This window comes from Phyllostomus hastatus, unplaced genomic scaffold (genome assembly GCF_019186645.2).
Source record: "Phyllostomus hastatus isolate PE091 unplaced genomic scaffold, TTU_PhHast_1.1 phas_scaffold_93, whole genome shotgun sequence".
NCBI lineage: Eukaryota > Metazoa > Chordata > Mammalia > Chiroptera > Phyllostomidae > Phyllostomus > Phyllostomus hastatus.
The window spans coordinates 43,948,176-43,973,491 of record NW_025334042.1 but is presented as its reverse complement, the minus strand read 5'-3'; the positions used below and the strand labels follow the sequence as shown (position 1 = coordinate 43,973,491).

The window sequence follows — 25,316 nt, the reverse complement described above, 5'->3', positions numbered from 1 at the left end:
TAAACAGGATTTGACTTTATCCCAGACCTGAGACAGCTGCAGGCCCCACCTCTCACGGGAGAGGGCTAGAACAGAATCTCCTGTGCGGCAGGTGACCCTGAATGTGAAGGTTCTAGGCCCCGAGCAACAAGGCTAGCTTTGCCTTGCTTCAGGGCTGGTGCACTTAGCTTTTCAGTGGGTGCAAGATGGGGCTGGTGCATTTCAGGAAAAATGGCAGGAATAGGTGAAAACACATACACAGACTCAGTAAACTTTTAACTTTTATTCCTAATATATAGCATATTTTCTGCAGAAATGATGAGTTAAATATAATTTAATGGAGATAAGATACTTAAAATATAATTGTGACAATTAAAAAATATCCTATCATGAATATTTAAGGGAAAAGAGCCAGTAAACAAAATACAATAAAAACAAAATAAATGAAATGAGAACAAAATCTCCTCAACTTTGAGATAGTACATTCATTCTTCTTCTTTCCCAGGCTAAAGCTTCCTGGAGCAACTGTTGAGATCTGGCTCCAGAGTAAAAGGTAATTCACTTTTCTAGAATGTTCCAGAAGATTTTCCAAAAATGTTCTAAACAGAGCAGCCAAGGCTCAATAGAATGCATCTGAGTCTTCTGTTCCACTGAGGTCTCAGGGAAATGGAGGTTTTCGGGACCCTTGAGGCCACTGTCTAAGATCATCCGTGCTTCCTCTGCCTGAGTCCTGGGACCTCCCTTAGGTTTAGAAATTGGTGCTCTCCCTGTCTGTCGTGTTCAGCTGCAGATATTCCAGGGTGCCTTTTTTGTAGCTGGCCACCCGTGTGGGCTTTCGGTGTCTTATCCCTGAGGCCTGCCTTTTCTGCAAGGAGTTGGCAATCATGTCTGAAAATTCGGCTTGCAAGCGCTGTTGATTCTCCCTGGAAAATAAGTGGGGAGGGAAAATGGAACTTCTCAGCAATTCATACAGAATATGTCTTAGCTCCAAAACAATCAGTTCAGTTTACCGAACACCTGTTGAAGTTATCGTCTGTGCTAAAGACAGGCAATCCAGAGAGTAAAAAAATGAGCCTTGCCTTCCTTGGATGAGCTTAAGGGACTGTCATCCTGCTTCATGCAGTTGTAGAAAAAGCAGACTAGATTTCAAGCTGAAGATTATATTTCAGTTTCAAAGTGAAGTGCCATGCTTAATGCTAGAATTTGGAAGCACTGTTAAGTTTACATGTGACACTGCCGAGGCAGGAAAGAAGCCAGAACAATGCTAGGCCCCTGCAGCACAACCCTCAAAGCTTGCTGGTCCCACACGTTCCTAGGACTCTGGATCTTGCCTGGGGAGGACTCAGAATGAATGGAAGGTTTCAAGAATTTGGAATGGACTTGGAGCACTCCTAGTAAGAACAGGTTTCCTGTGCCCCAGGGAAGACATGGGTTGTTTTGGCATCTCTCTCTCGGCTGGGTCCAGCATCTGGGAGACTGCAAGACACGGTTTCTCCACCATATAGCAAATGTCACAGCCAGAGCCACATGACTGATTGCAGCCACCAATGTGCAAATGCATGACCACTGAGTCACCTTTAGGGGAACTGAAATCTGTCAGTTAGATCTGAAACCTTGTCTTCTTCATTTCAGAACACAAATTCCATGGGAAGACCAAACCCACAGTCCTGAGGTTAGGGGAGGTCCTGTTTTCAACATGTGGCCCAGCTGAGTGCCTCTGCCTCCAGGGAGCTTCCCTCCGATCATACCCAGACATGCAGGAGGAGAGCTCCCTACTGTCCTCTGTTCTCTGGGGCGTGCCTGGAACACCCGGTTTCTAGCAGCCAGAGAAGGGAGGTCTCTAAACTTCTCACCTATGTAGTCCTTATAGTCAACGTAACATTGCCACTGGCAAAGCACTTGCCCACAATTAAATGGGCTCTATTGTAGCACAACTTTCACAGCCAAGACCTTCACTCCCACGCCCACCGCACCCAGCAGCTTACACAGTAGGAGGCGTTGGCAGGTTGTACTCCCTGTCCTTCATCCCGGTCAGCCAGTAGGTGGTCTCGGCTCCTCTTCCCTAGTGAGACAAGAAAGGTGTGTACCAGGGAGACCAAGGAGACAGTTCAGTTCCAGCCTGCCATTCTGATAAAAGAAACACTTCACCTCTGAGTGTCTCATCAGTGCCTGTTTTTCAGTTCCTGATATGATCTGCACTATCTCTGGACAGATCTTTATTTTCAAATGCCTCTTAAATACAAGCCACTCAACCACCAGACCTGCTTTTTTTTTTTTAAGTAGAGTTTTCTTTCTCACCAAAAGACACTTCAAAATATCACAATAGCAACATCACAAGATTCTAAATTAAAAAGGAAGAAAATTCATCTGTTGTCCTGTCATGCCAACAAATCCCAGCTGGTTTTCATTGTCCACATTTTCTTCTGGCTCTTTTTGCCACAAAGTTTGCCACAAAAGTGTTGCCACAGTTTCCCCACCTCAAGTGTGCAAATTATAAACACGTGTGCATTGCAGTAAATACTTCTGAAGTGACATTTTCTGGGGCCCATCCAGAGGCTGTAAAACGAATGGAAAATTACTGGTAATAGTGTTTTGGCTAGAGCTGGTATTTGAAAAGGAGACTTATCTTTATCACTAGTGGAGTTTCCTGGCTGTGTTTGCACTGCAGTAACCCATAAACCACCTCTACTGAGAAGTGCTCTGTGCAGGAAATGTCTTTATGGAGGATTCAAAAAGTGAGTGTGATGTTGGGGCTCTACTACCTAAAAAAAGGCTTTTCCAAGTTGCAATCACAGTGTAACAGATAGGTGCTGCTGGAGACAGATAAGCTTACTGTCAAAACTGGCTTCAGACAAATTGTGAAGAGATTGGAATGACCTTCAAAAGCAGCCTGACAGCCAACTGGAGGCACGTGGTGGCTTGGGGGGGCAGCTGTTCTCAATGTGGGGAACAGTATGAAGTCTAGTGCAGTGATTCTCAAACCTTATTGTACATCGCAATCATAAAAGCATAGATTCCTGGTTGCCCTGGGCCAGGTGGCTCAGTTGGTTGGAGTGTCATCCCATAAACCAAAAGGTCTTAGGTTTGATTCCCGGTCAGGGCATATACCCCGGTTGAATTTATTCCTAATTTATTCCCACAGAGAGTCTTACTCAATAAGCCTGGTGGAGAGTTTAGGCATCTGCCTTTTAACCAGTATCCAGGCAATGCTGAGTCAGAAGTCTGGGGCCACACCTTGCGATTCTCTTGTCCAGAGCTCCAGAATGATAAAGCACAGGCTAGGGAGGTGGCCTTAGAGAGCCATATCTTGCAGTAAGAGCAAGGACATAAGAAGATGGGAATTTTGACTTAAGTTAATTTAGTCTTGGACCAGACTGTAGCTCCTGGGTATAGAGGAGAAATTGGGGGCAAAATTTGAGTACAGGTGGAAAAAATGGTGGCAGCATTTTATAACATAGTTGTTATAGTCCAAAATCTCTAAAGGGCTCTTTGAAGTGAAGTTGAGTTCACAGGCTTTGTTGGTGGCTTCTCTTACATGGGACAGTGGGTGATCACCATGGGGATAGAAGGTGGTCATTGTGGGGATAGTGGTGATCACTGTGGGGACAGTGGGTGATCACTGTGGGGATACAGGGTGATCACTGTGGCAATGGAGAGGATCAAAGCAGGCCCTACAGAAAAGGATTCTTCATCTTATGCTCCTGAACATTACTACCATTGGGTGTCCAGTCTCAAAGGAGGCAGCCACGCGTGTCTCTGAGTGGTGTTTTTTGGGTACTTTCTCTGGGGGTCCCTTACCTTTAGGTATGTTTCTCCGCGTACTTCATATAGGAACTGGCACTCAGTTCTCCTCAGAATGGCTATGGTGGAGCTACTCACATGAATTCTCAAGGCTGGAAAAACAAAATGGGTCAATGAAAATCTTGCCAATTGTAAAATCTATTGCATGGCCTGAATCTGGTGATTCAAGACATTTTTTTTTCAGGGGTTCTTGACAGCTTTGATATTTTAGTGAAAGAACTCTTAAAATCACATTTAGTGAGATAAGAAATATTATCACACATGGGAATAAAATGGGTCTGGCCCCATTTTAGCGCCAGGGCCTGGCTTTAGACTTAGCTTGTGGTGCTAAGCTTGAGAGTTGGGATTTGGGTCCCCATGTAAAGTTCCAGTAGCAGCCTAAGTGTTGGCAATAAGGTAAAGATTCAGGGTATGGTAGTAGGATCTTGATTTTCTCAAATTGTACTACTCTGGGATACTGCTATCCTCCTGACATATTTGTGGTGAGGATATATTTCCATTCATAAGGCCATTTCTGTGCATCACTTTTCCCATTATGGGTGCCCCAGACAATAACAGTAGTAAGAATAATGGTACCCCCACACTGTACACCTACCAGGTATCAAAGGATTACTAAATGCTTAATGTGTCTCATCTCAAGGTTGGTGTCCCATTCTCAATTTACATCTTCAAATTTTTGATGCCTAGAAAGATGAGGTAACTCCCTCCCTAGCCCACCCAAACAGTGATTTGCAGAGTAATCATTTTATCTCAAGTCTGTCTGGCCCTGACCCTGTTCTTTCCTTTATCATGATTTTCCAGTATATTGATTGCATATATTTCCTGTATATTGATACAGGATATGATTGTCCTGTATCATGATTTTCCAGTATAAACTGGTGTCAGGTTGTCAATAAACTGCCAAAATACTGTTCTAACACCTGTGTTTTTGCAATCGCAGCCCACATCTACCAATGCTTTCTTTCTCTCTCGTAGGTGTTTCTATTACTATCATTGTCATCAATATTTATTGGGCATCTCCTACGTGCAACACACCATACCTCTACCTTGCCAAGGCAAGTGCAATATAGGTTTTGCATATAATAAATACTTATATTTTTTACAAAAACCAGTTCCCAGGAATACCAAACTGAAGAACAGGACAGTGAACCAGGTTGTATCCTCTATACCTAGCTGAACTTTTTTAACTTACATGGATCTATACTAAATTTCATGACTATTTCAGGTAGCACACACCTGAATACATTGTAAATGAACCCAAACTAATAGAAACCATCTAAAACTGAGCCCGAAGGGAAGAATAATATCGGTAAACAGCCACAACAAACGCAAAGGCACCAAGGACTGGAATGATACAGGCTTGTGTTCAGTCAACATGAAGAAGGGTCCTTCTTCACCCCACTGGCACTCGGTATGCCTTTTACCCCACAGTCCCCTTCTGCCGGAAGAGAGAATCTTTGTCCTTTAAGTAAAACAATCTCCCTTCTTACGGAGGCCAGTGGATTCCATCCTCGAGGCTGTGTTCACGGTATCTCCAAATAAACAGTAGCGAGGCATCTTGATCCCCACAACTCCAGCGGCACAGGGGCCTGGAAGAGGCAGAAAGCAGGAACTAGAGGCAATGAAGATCTCAGAGTGCAATGAGGTGGTTCAGACCCTTCTCGGGGTCACAGTGCTGAAACTCCATTTTAGGGAGAAGTATCTGAGGGTGAATAGTGAGTTTTGATTTTTGCTTTAAATGAATGTATTCAATGAGGGACGTGTCCTTATTCAATGCATGCTTTCAGAAAGTATTTCCTGGGCACAGTTAATATCTGAAACAGAAGCTGTCAGGAAGAACGGAGACTAGGCCATTACTCACTTACTGTGCTAAACCACGTAGCCCAGAGTTCTGAACTGCTGGAGGGCACAGAACACACGAAGGCTCAACAGCCAAAGTCGGTTTTATTTATTTTTATTTTTCAGTAGGGTGGTATTTCTGGGATTAATGGCATGATGATAAAAGACTCAGAAGGCAAGGACTTGGTATAATCTTCCCTGAGCATCTCATGGGCCAGGTGAATGCAGTAGAGTGGGGGGAGGGGCGCAAGAACACGCTAAGGAGAACAAAGCCAAGGCCAGCCTGTGCGCTGCGGTCAGGAGGAAGGGTTGTTTAATTAAGTATTTGTGTGGAACAACAGAATGCAAGGAGTCAAGGATTTAGAAGTTAAAGATTAACTCAAACTGCAGATCTAGGTTTTGGATAGAGATAATGATTCATTTTCTAGTTTGGCTGATTTCTAGTTGGATTTTGGTCTATATGAGCTGATTTTCTTTATAAATTTATCCTATAAATATACTGTGTTTATGAATATTGAAATAAAAATCAAAATACTGGATCTTCCCCTGAGGGCGGAGCTTTTTTTTCCCTGTTAGGTTTGATGCAAAGTAATAATAATAAAAAAAAGCAAACAAAAAATAAACAGAAGAAGAAAAAAGTAAACCTTGAGCAGGGAAGGTTCAGTAGAGGCAGCTACTTGGGCAGAAGATCTCTGATGTGTGCCTTCAGTCTAGTCACAAATGAGTCCTCACTTCAAAAATGAGTGATAAAGCAGGGGAGGGCCTGCAAGCGGAAAATCCCTGCAGATATTTTTGTCTTGCTTTCAACTACCACTATTTAACTTCTACCTTTCAATTTCCTAGGGTTAAACCCTAGGATAATACCCAGGGTAGTAATAGTAGATATGAGGCATGTGTGCTTAACATGTGTTCTCATTCCAGCTCAATACGGTAGCTCAGACCCTGACTAGGCCACAGGGGAAGACACGGGGCCAGGACCCACAGCTCCACTGTCTCCCGCTTGGTCCATTCTATCAGACCTTTGCGTTCCTCTCTCTGCAATCTGCAGTGGGTCAGAAAACAGACGGTGTGCTGGTGCTGGCTGGGAGATGCCCGGGTGGTTCCCTCGTGTACATATGGAAACATCTGTGACATTCGGCTGTGGATGTGACTGGGGAAGGCCACAGCTAAGTCCCAGCCGTGAGAGACAGGGCAGCAGTTTTTAACTTCAATTTACTGTCACTTTGAGAATTGCACTGATCTCTTAATCAATCAATATTCCCTGTCAGGTGTGGGACAGGCGCGGTGGACACAGGGTGACTTCTGTAAAGGCAGTTGTCGGGTCTTGGCCACAAGGCCTGGGGTGACCGCCTGGGTTTGCTGTACTCTGCTCTTCTGGGAGGCTTGAAAGGCAGAACGAGGAGCAATGACAAGAAAGTGTAGTGAGATATGACTTAATTGAACGCAGGGAAAGGCTGTTGTATGGTTACAACTATTTCATAATAATGTGAGTTGACTTTGGAAACTGAATTTTCAGGAAATCCTTGGATTGTTCTAAAAGGGGCTGTTATTGCTTATCTCAAACCTATGAAGATAATTTATGTTCTATAAAGGGTTAATCTAGATGGTTTCTGAGTTCCTCTCCAACTATGTTTTTCTGTAACAATTGTAATTTATCTTCTCAAATCTCTACCTTCAGGCTGAAAACTCTCACTGTGTACCAATGAGAGGGGTGCAAATGTCCTTTTATTATAGGAAAAGGACATTTAAGTTGGGGGTGGAGGAGAAGGAGAGAGTGGGGAGGAAAGATGGAACAGTAAATACGGGGACTTAAACGGGAAATCTGGAGCTTGTTATTTTAGTACGTGGTTGGTGTTTATTGTTCCAGGAGTCAAAGGTGCTGTCAAAAGTGCTGTTTCCTAGAGTCTCTGGGAATGGCTGTAATTATGTCAGGATGTGTCATGGGACCTCATTTTGGCAGACAGAGTCGAGAGTAAACCTCATGTGAAAACTGATCACATTTGAAGACTATCCTTTCTGATTTAGTTGGCGCACAGAGGCAGATACATATGGTTTCTATTGGCTACAGTGCTCGCCATACCAGAGTGAACTCCAATGCGAATCCATATCGGGAGACCGGGAAGGTGCTCCAGCTCAAAGGTCCCCACGAAGCTCAGGATATCCAAGGCCATCTTGGCGATGTCTATGGCATGCCGGTTGCCGTTTCTCTTAGGCAAACCACTAGCTACCATGTAGGCATCGCCAATGGTTTCCACCTGTGGAAATAGTTTCTCATCAGTGACTCTGCCCCTTCCAAAGGCATTAAACAGAAGCAGTTAATCACATGCCAGATACAAAAGAGAACTCAGTATGAGCATAGCCCTGTCTACTCTCTCTGGCACCAGTTCTATGCTAATTTCTTCAGGGCTTTTCTAGTCTAGTAAGATGGATGATAAAACAGCTATAAATGATTATTACAATATGCAAGTAATTCATCATCATGGAAATCATCCAGATGTGTTGACAGTTCTATGAATGTTTAAATATTTCAAATCTGAACAGCTTTACATAATTTTAGGAATACCATTAATTACCAGAAAAGTCATTTTCAGCACTTACCATTTTCCACATACTATTTGAAAAAAATATAATTGTAGATTCATTCAAGACATAACACACATTCTTGTAGTATGGTGACTCTACACTTTGCTTATAATAAGTAGTAGGTTTATATTAACAATACTGTATAAAAATTATTCTTTGATAATGCCCCATCTTTTAATCGTCACAATCATACATAGTTCATATTTATTGGTTAGTTAACTTCTTTTTGCCAGCTATCTCTTAATTGCATAACTATTTTCTATCCAACAAGAACTATTGTTAATATGGCTTTCTGACTTGCATCTGGTGAGGGCTGGGCTACAACTAACCCTAAAAGGGAAGTCCTCTCTATGAGTAATATCCATTATGACAGAGTGTTGTATGAATGACTTCTAAGCTTTGCTTAAGGATACAGGGTTCAGGTATATTGTTTATCTAAATAATCTTCACAATAACCCATTAAGGTAGGTATTATTATCATCCCATTTTACAGATAGGAGAACAAAGACCTGAAGAAGTTAAATATATTTTATGAGGTTACATGGTTAGTTAGGAGCAAATTGGGATTCGAATGGAGAGCTCTATTTCTAAAGTTACTTGTTGCATATGGTGTGCTGCCTTTCCAGCATGCAAATGTGGGGATTCAGTTCTCCTTTACTCTTCCAACTTAGACTTATCAGCACTCTAGTCAGGTAATATTGTAGATCCAGTTCTGAACTTACACAAAGTTCTCCCTGTTCTTCTTTAGTCTTCTTTGAATGATGCTTGCCATTTCAACAACAAGATATTCCTATTCTACTTATTATGACTCCGGTGCTTTCTCTGCTTCACTGGTAATCAGCCTAAACACTATCCATTTTTTGAAGGTGATTTGAGATTATGTCATTTTTTCTAAATTTAGTGCCCAAAATTCATTCCTGTTGAACTTTAAGTTGTTCCTTTCAAACTGCTTCTTAAGTCACATGGTCATTTTGACTTCTGGCCCTTCTTATTCTTCCATTTCCTGTCACTTTCAGCTCAGATCCAACCACTGATTCATGAAATCATAAATTATCAGGAACAATCTAAGTACTATCAGAAACAACCAATTCTGACCGAAGGCCATACAATCATCTAAACCTATTGGGAGAAGTGGTTACCTTGTACACATCGTGGTGATCGAGGATGTGGTCAAAACTCTTGTAGATGTCATTCAGCATGTCCACCACTTCCATGGGTGTGCTGTATTTGCAGATGGTGGTGAAACCTACAATGTCACTGAAGTAGACTGTAACTTCTTCATACAGTTCAGGCTCCACAATGCCTTTCTCCTTCAGGGACTTGACCACTAGCCTAGAAGGAAGGAAAAAAAATACCATCAACTTCAGTAATTTTCTTCTTCTTTTACATGAGCCTTTGAGACAGTTTATTCACTAGGAATTCTAGAGTTTGGGAACTGGGTGACTAGGAAGTAAAGATATGTTGCATATACCATATACATGAACATATTACATACATATACATATAATACATGTATTTGAACTCAGATGACTCTAAGCAGGTTCAGCATTAACTTAGTACTTGACTGTTGAACCTAATACTCATACACATAATTCTAATGCTATGTAACCCTCATACACACACAAACTTACCCATTTTTTTACCTCTCTATTCATAGTTTCTTCTAGATACAGCTGTACATCCAGATGCTGAGGAGAGTACAATTAATGTAAGAGCTTGAATGGCTACAGCTATCAGATCTTTCTCATCCAAGTCAATGGTTTTACCTCCCTGGCATATTTAACATGGCATTGTTTGTTACTGCTATGAAGGAATATTCATTTAAAAGTTAATTTTGATATAGTCTGAACCAGAATTTTAAAAATGTGTTTATTTTAAATATATTCAAATATACTTAAATATATTCATATTAAATATATTAAATATTTGTATTTATACTAAATTTATATGAATAAATATGAATATACTTTATATTAAATTTATATTAAATATATCAAATATTTAATACAAATATATTTAAATAAATTTAAATCATTTTATTTAAATATATTTATTTTAAATATATTTTACTTGAAATATACTTAAATAAAAGCAAAGTCAATTATCATGTAGATAAGTTAAAATGATGCTAAAACTGAAGAAGTCAAATAGAAGCAACTCAGAAAACCTTTGTTGAAGTGATATAAAGAGCAGAATATCAGACTCAGAATTAAGAAAGAAGAACCACAAGAAGTGACTCCGTATTTCTTTAGGTGCCAAGCCACCTTTCCGTTTACCCCAACACAAGCCAAATGCCACCTGTCTGCCCTTGGAATCACTTTGGGAAGGATCTGACTATGCAACCACTAGAATCAGAACCTGGGAGCTGGGAGGTGCCATAGAAGTCATTGAGACTAGATCCCTTATTTATATGGTCGAGAAAGCTGAGGCTTAAAGGAAAGTATGACTTTCACAGGGTCCCACAGCCACGAAGAGCAGAGCCAGGCCTGGCAGTCAGCCACATCCCGCCCTTCAGTCCTTCGTTGCACAGCTCTCTCCCACACCCCAGGCCTGGGATGGCAGTCGGGGAGGTGGGGAAGATCGGGTGGTGAGCTGACTGTGGCCCAGGAAGAATGTCTGGCACTTTCCCAGAAAACAGCCAATCAACCACAAAAAATGAAAGTTTTTAGAAAACCTTCAGAGCCTGGAGGGAAGAAGTTGTTCAACTGGTGTAGTGACAAAACATCCCTTTGGTGTGGCTGTCGAATCAGCAGGGGCACTTCTGGGGTGGCTGTTCTCGACATGCCCAGTATAAGGGTGCAGATTATTTTGGAGGCTTCCTAGTTGTGACGATCAAATTGAGTGTTTGACCATCCTTACCCTTCATTTTACTGATTATATCTGAAAAGTCTTATGAGCTTAGAAAATAGAGACACCAGTGTTGGTAGATACATGAAGGGCCGTGACCTCACAGGGGGGACCTTCCTAACAGCTTGTTGCTGACACAGGTAAAATGAGTACACAGAGTAGGTGTTTTAGAAGGGCCCAAAGAAGAAAAAACCCTGCTACTTTAATCTATTCAAAACAACCCCAAGGGGAACTGTTTCTTCAAGTAAGTGTTTAAATACAATAGTATCCGGTTCCTACATGCACTCTTAACTTTATTAATAATTTGCTGTGAATATTTCTTTTTGATTCTTCTAGTTATTGTTCATTTCCTTTTTGCAAATACAAAGAATTTTTACGTAAGTTATCGGAGTGAGCTGCGCTGGGGTCAAGGTGTGCTGCAGCTGTTGAAGAGATGAGTGCTCTACTGCCTCATCAAGGCAATGAAAACGTCTGCCCCCTAGTGGTCAAAGTGGCACATGGCACCAAAGGGAAGAAAAAAACCCCGAGTTGGTGAGCCAGCTGTTTGAAATCACTTGAGTAACATCCTTGGTTAAACCACTGATAATGACACTCTGGAAATGCAGCTAGATAATCAGGATTTTTTTTTTTTTGTCACAACTCAGTGTCAAAAGCCAGGCAAGAAATTACGCATTTTGCAACTAACATTTATGGAGCGCTGACAGAAATTGCCTAATAGGGTTCCAGCCTGTCCCAAGGGTGCCAATACCAGGCTGTTCCTTGGCTCTCTGAGGGCACGTGGGTTCTATATTAGGCTCTCTTGAGGTCCAAGTGACTGAATAGAGCCTGTGTGTAACTCTTACCCTTCACTCAAGCTTGTAGAAGAGAAACTATTTAGAAAACAACTCCTACAATCTCGAATTCATTCCTTTACTAATGTAGAACTGATATTCTAAATAAGCATGGGTTCAACATAAAATAATAACTAATACAAGTTACATATAAAAGTCACAGCTACTCTATAGAATAATAACCACAGATGTTCCAGGCACCGTGCTAAGTACACTCCTTAAATCCTGCACATTCTTTCAGGGCACTTTTTGAGCCAGCCTGTCAGGTTGGAGCATGTAGGTAACGTGCCCATGGCCGCACATGCACAACAGGTGGTGGAACCATGATGTGCAGTCAGGCCTGGCTGATCTCCATTTCCGATCTCACCCGGGGCTGGACTGCCTCCTCAGCCTTCATCTAGTAGGACATTCTATTATACTCTGACGAGAAGGACATTCCTTCTCACTGTGACAGATGAGGGTGCCTTGGCCTACACCCATTTCCTCACATTTTTTCACATTTTTACACATTTACACTCTTCATATTTTTAATTTCTTGCTTATTTTAACATTCCTTAGTTATCACCTGAGTACCAACACTTAAAACTTGAAACTGTTTGGGGATTCCAACCTCACTTCCTTTCTCCCTGATGGGTCTGCTACATTGTTTCACAAATGGGGATTAGCCTGTACCTGCCTCTGAGGTGAGACATCTGAGGTGTGGCCTCACCTCCCCCACTGAAAACACTCCTACTTCTTGTCATTTGGCTTCTACTTTGAGGTAGAAAGAAGAAAGCAAAGAAACTAACAGTGCCTGAAAGTGCCTCACAGCTCATAGATTCCACAGAGAAGCTTTCACTTCCATTTTGAGACTGAGGAGAGACGGTGACTTGCCTGAAGTCCTGGACTCAGTGAAAGTGGCACAGAGATGTGGGAACCAGGTCCTTCCAGTTCCACAGTCCACACTCCCTCTGTAGCACCACACAGCCACTTGAAAATAACCTCTTTTTTGTTTTTAAGGTATTAAAAGTGCAAACCAGAACAAGATTTAGCAAGGTCCATGCATTTCTAAACTCAGTCTGTTAAAGAATATGCAAAAGGAAACAGTTCTAAATAAATACAACGCAAAACAACGCTAGACAAATATGCTGAAGCGTTCAGTGTTGTACTTGAGGCAGGGCTGGGTTGCCGAGGGAAACTGCATCAGCAGTCCGACTTGCCTTACCTTGGGAGCAACATAAAGTTAAGTCTGTCGGCTCTGTCCCTCTCCGCCTTGTACAGCTGTGTCCTTTCCTCCACCAGATGTTCCAGGTTTCGAGAATACAGCTGCAGACGTCGGATCAAGGTATCCATATAACTTTCACTTTTCTGGTCGTGAAAGAGGCTGTGGGTGGTAATAGAGAAAGAGCTCTTCCACATTGTCAAGAAAACATGAACATCCATTATAACAATGGGCAAACATGATGAACAGGTAGTTAAATGAAGAAAAAATTAAAAATGACTGGAAACAGAACAAAAAATATATAATATCAGGAAAAAAATTAAAGAAGTAAAAATAGAAATAAGATTAATAAAAGTAAAAGAAGACCCCAAATGTTAGAACAATGGTAATCAGTGTGGATAAGGGGGAGGAAAGACATCCATACAACCTTCCTGGAGGGCAAGCTGGTAAAACGTGTCATAAGCATTAAGAATACAGAAACCAATCAGCCTATCAGCTCTGCTTCTGAGAATTATCCTAAGGAAACAACCATGAATGTGCTGAAAGTTAACTACAAAGAAAATTACAGCATTCTTCACAATAGCAAATGTTTGAAAACAGCCTAAATGGGTAACAAAAAAGTTGTTAAAATATTATAATACAACAGAGTAGGGGTGTTAAACTCATTTTCACCGGGGGCCACATCAGCATCACAGTTGCCTTCAAAGGGCCGAATGTAATTTCAGGACTGTGAATTTGGTAATGTAACTACTCCTTAACTAGGGGCAAGGAGCTTAGCACTGCCACTGGTTAGAAACAAGGTACTGGGCCAGATAAAACAAGGTGGAGGGCCGGATTCGGCCCATGGGCCTTGTCTTTGCCACCTGTGCAATAGAGTATTAATGTGTCATTAAATATAAATTAGAATAGTTGAACATGTTACCTCTATGTTGCTCAGTGAAAGTTCATAAAACAGCAAAAATTATAACCTCATGTTTAATTTTTGAAAACTGGTGGTCATCTACTTACAAATAGGTAATGTTTATACTTTCTAGTTTGCTTATTCATTTTCCAAAAATTTAATAATAAATAATTTGCAATAAAGGGAAAACCTTCAAAAAGATGCCCTAGAGGTGGTAAATGGAAGTATATAAGAAGAGCCAAAAAAAGCAAAGTTGTGACACTGGTGAATGTGACAAGATTCATTGCAGAGCTGGGTCAGAGGCACACAGAGTTCCTCTGGAGTGGTTGTGGGGATCAGAAATAACATTTGAGCCCTGGTTGGTGTGGCTCAGTGGACTGAATGCCAGCCTGCGAACCAAAGGGTCACTGATTTGATTCCCAGCCAGGACACATGCCTGGGTTTTGGGCCAGGTCCCCAGTAGGGGGCGTTTGAGAGGCAATCACACATTGATGTTTCTTTCCCTCTCTTTCTCCCTCCCCTCCCCTCTCTAAAAATAAAATAAATAAAATTTAGCAAAAGAAATAATGTTTGTAATATATATGGCACAAGCAAAAGGTCTGAACAAATCATACCATTTCATTATTACAACAACGACAATTACAAGTTACCACTTCCACGAGGGCTTACATCATAACCCCATGGGGTGGGGAGGGAGGTTTGTTAAAAATTCAGTACATTTCAGAGTCCTATTGCAAACCCATTTGACTGGAAACAGACAGGCTCGGGATTAAGAAACGGGATTTTTAAACAAGTTCCCCAGGGGATTCTTAGTAGAAACACAAAGTATAGAGTCTAGTTGGTAGAAAAGGGTGAGGGAGCAGGTGTAAGGGATGAAGATGGATATCTTCATGATGAGTTGATTCAATTAACAGTTTCCTCAATCTTGGCTGCATATTTTAATCGCCTAAAGGAGCTATTAAATCCCATGATGCCAGCCTGCTCCCCAGATCAATTACACCAGGGTCTCCAGGGTAGACTATCAGGGGCCCAGTTTATCTTCAAGAGCTCACATTTCACCTGCCACATGTACAATCTCATCTTCTCTTAGTACCAGCTTTGCTAAGGAATGAAAAGTGGGCAAGAATTAAATCACTTATTAGTTCCTTCTCCTTTCCCCCAAATGACAGTTTAGAATCTACCAAATCAATGACCACACTTTCATTAACTTCACTCTACCTCATATCAGGCCCCAGGGTTTTAACCTCGTTAACTATCTGAATAACGTAGTGAGAACTACAGAAAGTTAGCGCTGGAAGGAACTGTAGAAATGATCTTGCTCAGTCCAATCTTACTAACAAGAAAATTGACACCTAGTTAGGATAAGCGTTCTGCCCCACGCCCCACAGCCATTCTTAGAGCCTGGTGTAGAAACAGGGTCTCCCTCTCACTCCACTGGTATTTTTCTCACTCCATATTGTCTCTAACAGAAAACTGAGAAATCTAGGATCCACTCCTACTGGATAATTGTGCATGACTTTTTTTTTTAAATCCCGAATTATAATCTGCTTAATGACTCAAGTCTTAAATACCTAGAGCCAAGGTTGCTGATCCCCAAGATTTTAAAATTTTAAGAAACTTGCAGATATTAATAATTATCCAGAGACTTTACAGATTTCCAGGACCCATAGTAGACTTCTAAATTCTAATTACCTGTGGAAGGGTCAGGGAACTATATTTTTAACAGACATATTTGTGATTAGTCAGAAAAGAGCTTTCATTTAGGCAAGTTTTGCTCTTCAGTATTTAACTTTTCAAGTGATTATTTCCCTGAGAAAATGGTCTGTTAGTCTCCATATCATTTTAATTTTTTGAGAGAGATACTGCAGTCTGGGGTCTTTCTTTCTTTTCTTCTTTCTTTCTTTTTAATTTTTTTTAAAAGGAATTTATTGGTATGATTCAGGATTTTTTTATTAGAACAGGCACTTTCATTTCCAAGTGCACCAAATGTTGACTATTATTAGCAAAATCTGAAATTGGTGAAAAAAAGTAAAAATTTCAGCAATACCCAAATATCTTGGCCAATGTATTTTCAATTTTCTTGAAATCTGGTCTCTTTTCTGGATCTTCCTCCCAGCAGTTTTTTACAAGTAGATATACCTGAAAGAAAGAAGGGGTGGATTAGCCCTCGGGGTGGCATCGTACCCTGTTTTTTTTCAGGATGGGAGTAATTGAGGCAGGGAGTGTTTTAAAAACATCTCTACTCTGATAAGGAGGGTGAGCTCGCCTGGTTGTCTGCAGTGTGTCCCGGGCATCACCACCTGCACCGTCTCCCCGAAGCCCTTCCTGTAGACACTGCGTTCATGAAAAAGGTAATATTGATTTGGACAAGACCGAATTGATGGGAGAGACAAAATGCTTTACAGGCATTTGCAGGGTGTGTGCTGGGAAGAACAAGAAATAGTTGGGGTCCAGTGAGTACGAGACAGTGACTGTCAGTGAGACTGAGGCACTTCAGCAACATCTTTTAACCGTGACTAACAGTGGGATTGTCTGGGGAGAGTTTATACATTTTTTTTCTTGCCCAGGCCCCACCCTAGAAGATTCTGATTTAATTGGTTACTGAAGTGGCCTCAGGGCTCTCAGATTTAGCAAATAAAAATACAGGACACCCAGTTAAACCAAATTTCAGATAAACAATCAATACTTTCTTTAGTGTAAGTACATCCCAAATATTGCATGGGCAAAGTTCAATAATATATGTAATAATAATGATTACATATTAAATATAATGCTACTATTATAATTATATATCACATTATAATATAATTATGGCTATTACAGTAAAGTAATTACATATAATATCATAATTATCATTATTAGGAATCATAATACCTATGATTACATACATACATACAAGAGAAGTGAGGCAGGGGAGGTTCAGAGGAAGGGGGAGACATGAGGAAGCCCCTGGAAACATCATCTCATTTACTACCGCTCGCCTGTAGCTTTTGTTGGACCAAAAAGCATGGGGAAAACCATTTGTGTTGTACAAAGCTTGTTCTTCACGCTGGCCAGAAAGAGGATCACTAGTGGTATTAGGTGCTGTGCTCGTGCTCTTTGACTCAGTGAGGCCCTGGGCAGACTAGGTGTGTGGGATGGTCGCTGGTTGCCTGTGTTCACCCTGAGATGATGCCCCTGCCCTGGTACGTGACCTCTGATGGACTTAGAGAGGCCTGGGCAGAAGCCACCCACAAAGGGTCTCACACAGCACCGCGGAGTGAAATAGCGGGTGCTCAGGGGCACTGGCAAGGCATCTACTTTCAGGCCTGCATTCTGTTGGAGCCGGCTGCGAGACATGAAATCTTATTTCTGGTTCCCAATTCCAGAAGCATCCAGCTACCTGAGTGAACTGAGCAGGAGAATACTTTGGTGGAAAAGGGTTTAGGCTCAGAATAGAAAGGAGCATTCAGCAAGGATATGCTGCCTGTGGGGAGGAATCCCAGGATCCAGAAAAGCGGAGAGTTGTGGGGCGGAACAAGACAAGGATAGAAGCAGTTCTGTTTCAGAACCTTGGGGCTACAGCCTTCCTTTAATGTGGACAGAGGAGAGAAGAGTTAAAAGTGGCCCATTCACACCTGGCTAGGTTGGCCGTAAACCTCACTGGAAGGGAACTTACAAACTTGAAGGAAAATGTTATCCTTATCCCACAAGAAACAAACAAATGTTTTTTTTTAAGACCATAAAAATACTTTATTTACTCTCCTTGGGGATTATAAAACCTCAGATAAAAAAAGAATTTGAATCTTTTCCCACAGGCTTTAAAGGCCTTTGCGAGGGATTATAAAAAAAATAAACGAAAAGAGAAAAGTTCCGTTTCCTTCAGATGGTGATGAAAGGAGTGAAAGTACATTTCCCTATTTTTCTAGATGGTGGCATACTTATTTTTCAATCACCAGGCCGTGTTTATAAGCCTAATCAATGTATTGCATATACATCTTGCTTTGTTGCCTCCTAGACACTGAGAAGGTGATGCCTGCTTAAGGAGCCGGCTGTTTGCAGAGCTAGGAGAGGTGGAAAGAGGGGGGAGGGGGGTGGCAGGCTGAGGATAGCTCCCAAAGCTTCGTCTGTGTCCTAACCCAGGGGGGATGTGCACGCTGCCTTATTTGGAAAAAGGGCCTTTGCAGGTGTGATTAAATCGAGTCTCGAGATTCTGGATTGTCTTGGTGGGCCCGAATGTAGTCACATGTGTCCTTATATGGGAGTGGGTAGAGGGAAATTAGACGGAAGAGGAGAGGAGAGAAGAGTGGAGAGAGGAGGGAAGAGGAGAGGAGAGTGGGACTACCACCAAGTCACAGATTGGAATATTTAGGCCACAGGCCAAGGAATGTCAGCCAGCAGATGCTTCTGGAAGGAGCAAGGAATGGATTCTCTCCTAGAGCCTTCAGCAGCAGTCCCCAACCTTTTTGGCATCAAGGACTGTTTTTTTTGTGAAAGACAATTTTTCCAGGGGGTGGAGGGAACAGGAGGCAGAGCTCAGGCAGTGATTCCATTGAAGCTTTGCCTACTGGGCAGCTGCTCACCTCCTGCTGTGCACAGGTTCCTAACAGACCATGCCCAGCAGGGTCCCTGCCTGGTGGAGGGATGTGGGGGTGGGGTGGGGGGGTTGGGGACCCTGGCTTTAGAGGGAGCATGATATTGTTGATAATTTATTTCAGACTTCTGGTGTCCAGAATATAAAGTCCTTGTTGTTTTAATCTATGAAGTTTGTGGTAATTTCTTACAGAGGCCCAAAGAAACTCACTTCCAGCTCTTTTTCCTCAGCTGTTTCCAGGAACAGATCTGGGCGGAAGGGCTTCACACCAATGGAATTCTCCACTCTAAAAATCTTTTCTGATGGGACAAGAATAATTCAAATTACAAGAAAGAATACAGCATGAAGAAAGTGTAGCAGCAGCCAGATTCTGAACCGGTTCACCGACCGTGGAGGGGTGCCCAGTGAGAGTGTTGCAGAGCCCAGGCCCACGGCTCAGTAGATAGATGGATGCAGAATGAGTGAGTGAGTCACCAGGTCAACGGGTCTCACACCCACTTACTGTCCAGGAGGCCACCTTAAGTTAAAGCTACTAACCCTATGAAACCCAACCCGGATACCACTGCCTTCAGTGGGCTTCCTGCCACCGCACTGGCAACCCTTGGTCGCCCCTCCCCCAGGCAGTTAGGAGCTGGCACAAGCGCTCAGGAAATGAGGACTGAATGATGGAATGAAACATTCCCCTACCCCCCACCAGCGGACATGTGACAAAAACTATAGATCTTAGTAAGATCTAATGTATGTATGTTGCTCCACTTGAGTGATCTAGTTCAGGTGTTAAATAGACACATGACTGTTGGCAACCAGGAGGAAATAGGGACATTTTAAGGGAAGATTCTTTAACTAACTGTTGACTCCTGGCAGTGGGGTATGATGCTTTTCAGCTCACTTGAACATTCACACCATCATCTAATCCTTCCAAAACCTCTGTGAAATGTGTAGGGCAGATGTGCCATTGTTTCTGCAGCTGAGGGACGGAGGTGTGGTCACACAGATTCGGGTCTCTGTTGGCCTAGAATGCAGGTTGGCTGCCTCCCAGAGGGGACAGTTGAAGGGGTCAGACTCTTACCATTCTGGTCCCGGCAGCTCAGTGTGTAGAAGGTTTCTTTCCTCAGGATGATCTCCTGTGCAATGATCGCATAGCTGTATACATCTCCTTTCTGGGAGATGCTGGCCTGGCGGAGGTGCTCCGGGGCTGTCCATAGATCTGGGCATTCAGCATAAAGATTGCAAAGTTAAGGGGGTGGGTGGCTCATAGACTCCAACTGCCACTGGTGGACAGTCTGTCCAGAGGCCAGGGAGTCTCCGCCATTGGCCAGTATGGCAGCAGTGGGGAGGTTCTTACACTGAGAGTGTGAAAAGCTAGCAAGATAATTGGATAGAGAAAAATTATCCCCACTTTACCAGGTTGGGGATAGGAGGGGAAGGCAGGCACATACACCACAGAAGTCAAAACAGTGCAAGGGAGGTGGTGACCAAAGAGGCCCATCAGCCTAGCATAGGAAAAGAAGGGATTGGTTGCGTGGGAGGTGGACCCACCCAAAGTGTGCAAAAGTTTGGGAAGTGAATCGGTCGTCCTGAGAAAGCACCTGGTCTGCCCCACACCCAAGCTCATATAATCCAAGGGGAGCAAAGAAGCTCCCTCTGGCTTGGGACTTGCACTCGCCTGGTGCACTCGCCTGTTCTAGTCTTAGCAGCCACATGGCCCATGGCCTCGAGTTGGGAGCCTCTCTTTCTTTCTCTCTCGCCCACCTGGTGATGCTCTTGGTGGTGCGTTTGAGTGCTCTGTCTCCCAGGAGCATGCAACCGTGTGGCCCTGGCAACTGCATGGCTTATGGCTGTGCAGACTCCACACAGCTCCGGGAGAGGGCCTGAAGTGGACAGCAGCCGGAAACAAGCTAAGCTCCCTGGATGGGGACTATGACCACTTAGCAGCTGCCTGTGGTCTCCAAAGGACTGTCCTTTAAAATGGAGCAAGAGTCCTGGACACTGGCTTTTGTCTTGGTTTTGCTGAGGACATGGTCGGACTTTGTCCATGGCAGGAAGAGGGGATGGCCTTTGAGATGGGAGTACGCCATCCTCTCAGGATGTGTGGTGCCCGAACAAACCTCTTCCTTTTTATACCAGCACATGCCTCAGTTTGGCTTTTGTGGCAGCAGGCAGCTGAACCTCTGTTTTTGTTCAGTTACAAACCTGCTTTTGTTCTTTAAGTCCCTGCACCATGCACCCTGAATATGAGTAGCCTTGAGTTTATAGGGCCCCAAAGTTTTGAGGCGTTTATGCTAATAATGGTGTTAAAGGTAGAACACACACTCCCCTTTTAGGCTGACTATGTAATGCCAGGATTTGGGTGAGGTCATATGGCAGTGTCTTCCCTGAAACTGCTAGGGTCATAGTCCTGAGACCCTTGAGGTCTACCTAGAATAGTGCCTGGTGTGTGGGAAGTGCTCCCAGAGATTTGTGGGAGGAATGAACTAGAATATGAGAGAGAAGCTGAAGGATTTAACAGCTTATGGGACATACGGCATAATCCTAGGAAAGCCTTTGTAAATATGAGAAATATTTATATGTAATATGAAATATATTTATGTATTTTTATGATATAAAATATACATATTTACTAAAAGAAAACAAAGAGACTATCACTGATATTTTCCAGCTGGGACACACTGGCAGCCTCCAGGTGCGCTATTGCCCATCGATGTGTTTTCTTTGGATCTCAGTATTCTTTCACACACAATGCAGGCAATTCACTCTCAGTTTACTACTGCGCCTGCCACTCCCTAATGCTTTCCATCGAGTCCACTCCGCACCAGTGAAGGGCTCCTGTGTTCTGTTCTGCTCCTGCAGATGCTTGGGTGTTGGACCCCTATCATGTACCTTATTTAGTAATACCAGGGCAGACAACTTTTCTTTAGCATTTCCAGGATCACCTAGCTCCTTGTAAACTTTTTGAAAGCTTCAATGAAATAAATCTATAGATTCATGTTATTGAGTAGAACAATAGGCTTATGATGAGGCATATTTACCTCACGTGGTTTTCCATCCAAATGTTCATTGCCTTTTTGAATTTATGTCTTGTGACTTTATGTGATTTGTGATTCATGTACAGTTGACCCTAATGGCTTCAGGTTATAGGAAAGGTAGGTACATCTACTTCTGCTAAAATTCAGGTGACCAGCAGCGCAGGTAGGTGGATGTAACAGAGTGATGTCCAGGAGGACAGGATTTGACCTGTAATTCATTTGATTTTCTGTCATGGTGAGTCATCTAGTGAAGGAGATTTGTTCTACTACATGATGAATAATGCTTGGCACATAGTAGGTCTTCAACAAGCCCTTACTGGGTGGAGTCCAATGTCTTAGCATGCTTGATATGACTGAAGAAGTAGGGGCAGAATTATAATTTTCTTCTATTAAGGAAAAACTAAAGGACTGCAGAATAAAATTAGAAATAGAATTTACTGTTTGGATCTAATTTGAATCATATGAATGTTAGGTTTCTGAGTCTATAACCCTGAGCTATAGTAAAGAATCGGTAAATATTCAACACGAAATCTCTTTATACTTTACAAGTCATCTTTCTTTGTGTTACTTTTTTGAAACTTATCACAATCTTAAACGAGATAAGAATGTATTTTACTGATAAGAATGTTTTTTCTTATCACTGTCACAGATAAATAAATGATGTCTAGCATTTGGAAATGGGTCTTCTGTTTCGTACTCCATCAACTTGGGCAAACAAACCTCTTGGCCTCTCTGAACCTTTCTCTAAAGAGAAGCAGGTTTTCTAAAGAAAGCAGGTTAGACCATGATTTCTAAGGTCTCTTACTACTCTTAACATTTTCTATTTTTTCACCCAGTTCTATCTCCACAAGCTCATAAATTCTTCATGATTTCTCACTGATATCAAGGGATGCGGATGAAGGGACTCTTCAGGAGATTTGTTCAACTCTAGAAGCACTTGCTGAACACTGACAGGGGTCAAGGGCGGGAGAACAGCCAGCTGTTGCCTCTTGTGGCTCCAAGTGTTCATTTTCTGATCAGTATCAGTTTCCTGAGCAAATGATGTGGGCTTGTGAGGAAAAAAAAAAAGAAAGAAAGAAAAAAAGACCAGCGGGAAACTGGTTAAAATTTCACTACAAACCTTTTCTTGCAGGTAAAATGGAATTGCAGCCAAAGTCAGTGATCTTCACCACCATTCTGCTGTCCACCACACAGTTGGTGGATTTTAGGCGCCCATGGACTTCCGTTTTGCTGGAATGCAGGTACGACATGCCCTGCAATTTTTCACATGACAAGAAAGCAAAGAGATAAGACACTCTGTATTTGCTTGATTATGAAAAAAAGTAACATTTTGAAATCATTTCAGCCTGCATATAGAATCATACCATCAGATTTAAAACTTAGTTCTATTAATTTTACTTTTAAAATATTAAGGTCTTAACAGATGCCTAAGCACTACATCTAGTTTTATTTTCTTTTAAGGTTTTATTTATTTATTTTTAGACAGGGGGAAGGGAAGGAGAAAGAGAGGGAGAAAAACATCAATGTGTGGTTGCGCCTTGTGTGTTCCCATACCGGGGACCTGGCCTGCAACCAGGACTGGAAATCAAACCAGCAACACTTTGGTTCACAGACCAGCACTCAGTCCACTGAGCAACATCAGTGAGGGTTAGTTTTAAAATCTATTTAGGTGACACAGTAAAAATCAATTGTCTAAAGATTCCTGTTAAGTAGTTGTATATAATATAAAACAAAGGGTTGATCCTATTTTCTTTTGGTGTTTTCTCCTACCACTTACTTGGTCTGTGAATTTGAGTATGTCTGGTCCTCTACTACCTCAGTTCAAAAATATGTATAATAAGGCCTTGCTATTCTGAAGGGAAGGGCAAGGCTAGGTCAGTTCTAAAATTTCATGGATATTCTATTTCGAAAGGGGAAGCCTGTTTTTTGCTGTTGTGCTTCCCTCTGGTGGCCAGAGGTGTTATTGCAGAAACCGGTTTTCAGCCTGGAGCACAGGCGTGATGTGGCAAATGGGATATCATACATTTTCAAAACTGATTCAGATCCTGTGGGACTCTCAGGTGATTTAAAACTGTGTCAAATAGCTCACTCTCAGGACTGACTTTTCTTCATTCTCAAATGAGGCCCTGGTTACTGGTATTCCCATGTCTGGAAATATACATGTTCAAATTTATTACTGCCTCATGCAAGATGCTTGCCTGTCCTTAATATTTTCTCTTATAAAGTTGAAGATTCAGTTGTTTCCCCTGCAGCTTTATATGGCTTTGATTTCTAGCAACTCTATGAAAATGTGGGCCTCAAAGCCAGAATAGAAAGACTATAATAAGAAGAATAATAGGAACCAATATATATTTACATTTACTTGCAGAAGGCCTTATGCAAAGTATATGAATTATTTCATAAATACTTACAATGACTCTACCACATAGGTACTATTTGTATTATCAACTTACAGATGAATAAACCGATGCACAGAGAAGCTGAATAGCTTGCTAGATCTGTTTTCCTCTATTCCATTTTCTAGATGTCTTTTGTGTGTGAGGTCTCTTACCTTCGCAATGTCATACAGGACAGAGATCTTAAACTCCCAGTCCATGAATGTACCGTCAGGGTAGGAAATCGTGTCATTTAAAACTTCCTGAACAGGAGAGAAGGAAAAGGAAGAAGATGAGTCGTCATAAGGAGGGATATTGTGGAGAGACTCTTACAGGCAAACAATGGTCTTCTAACCACGAGGTTTTAGACTTAGGAGCAAATTGGAACTCCTCCAGTGTCTTGGCCTTCCTGAGCATGTGCCGGGTGGTGCAAAGTGGGTTACAGTTGTGAGTACACGAAACACAGAGTTTATTCTTAATTCTTATTTATTAATGACTGTCTTATTTTCTTCTTTTTTCTTTTTTTTTGGTCAGTTCCCCGCCACCCGCCCCCCCCCCCCCCCAGCTGTATGCCTGCTGTCTATGAATGTCTGTCTCTATTTTGCTTGTTACTTAATTTTGCTCATTAGATGCCACAGATGAGTGCATCATATTCTCTGACTGGCTTTATCACTTAGCCTAATGCTCTCCAGGTCCATCCATGCTGTTGCAAAGGTTAAGATCTTCTTTTTAAATTATTGTATTATTTTCCATACGAACAACTGTTAAACCTGTTTTGTCCCGCTCTGTATTTCTTTTCTTTCCCACTTAAGAAACATGAGGTGGCTTTCATGAAAAGGACATGAGCAAGAGATAGCATAGCATCCCAAATCCCGGTTCTTCCACCTGCCAGGGTGCAGGGAAGAGCAGATGAGCAGACGCCCGTCTGGGGAGGGCTGGTGGGCCCGAATTGCAAGTCACTGGGCTGCAGGTCCTACCTCATCAAATGACACTCGTGTTTTTAAACATGGAATTGCTGTCAAAAAATTCATTCACTGGGCTTATATTTTTACTCGAATGATCAATTGCATCCATTGGCTTTATAGCTCTATGTGTTTTTAAGTTTACTAAGTCCTCTGTCAATAAGATAGAATTCCTGGATTTTGTGTGAACTGTATGACCTAGAATTTTGAACTCACTATATTAACACAGTGACGATTGTAACAAGATGATGTTTCCAAGCTAATAACTATTCTTCATAGTAAAACTGTAATAACCTAACAATAATTTCTTCTTTGGGGAAAAAAGCCCAATTTGACCTTCAGTTTTAACTTAGACACTGTACTAATAATTTCTAGTGAAGGGTCCAAAGCCATAATTTA

The 25,316-nt window shown here is 42.1% G+C and overlaps 1 protein-coding gene across 2 annotated transcripts in view; it reads right to left on the bottom strand.

Annotated features, from left to right (window-relative positions):
* Positions 1 to 247: 247 nt before the first annotated feature.
* Positions 248 to 25,316, bottom strand: part of GUCY2C (guanylate cyclase 2C) — a 65,286-nt gene continuing 40,217 nt past the window's right edge. For both annotated transcript variants that reach the window (XM_045829567.1, XM_045829568.1), the window contains exons 16-27: positions 24,132 to 24,218; positions 22,701 to 22,833; positions 19,624 to 19,761; positions 18,765 to 18,853; positions 16,029 to 16,120; positions 13,084 to 13,242; positions 9,342 to 9,534; positions 7,700 to 7,874; positions 5,271 to 5,369; positions 3,778 to 3,872; positions 1,965 to 2,041; positions 248 to 902 (exon numbers count right to left, since the gene is read on the bottom strand). In XM_045829567.1, the coding sequence (XP_045685523.1) occupies positions 728 to 902; positions 1,965 to 2,041; positions 3,778 to 3,872; positions 5,271 to 5,369; positions 7,700 to 7,874; positions 9,342 to 9,534; positions 13,084 to 13,242; positions 16,029 to 16,120; positions 18,765 to 18,853; positions 19,624 to 19,761; positions 22,701 to 22,833; positions 24,132 to 24,218 (1,512 nt within the window). In that variant the 3' untranslated portion in view covers positions 248 to 727. The remainder of the gene's footprint in view (positions 903 to 1,964; positions 2,042 to 3,777; positions 3,873 to 5,270; positions 5,370 to 7,699; positions 7,875 to 9,341; positions 9,535 to 13,083; positions 13,243 to 16,028; positions 16,121 to 18,764; positions 18,854 to 19,623; positions 19,762 to 22,700; positions 22,834 to 24,131; positions 24,219 to 25,316) is intronic.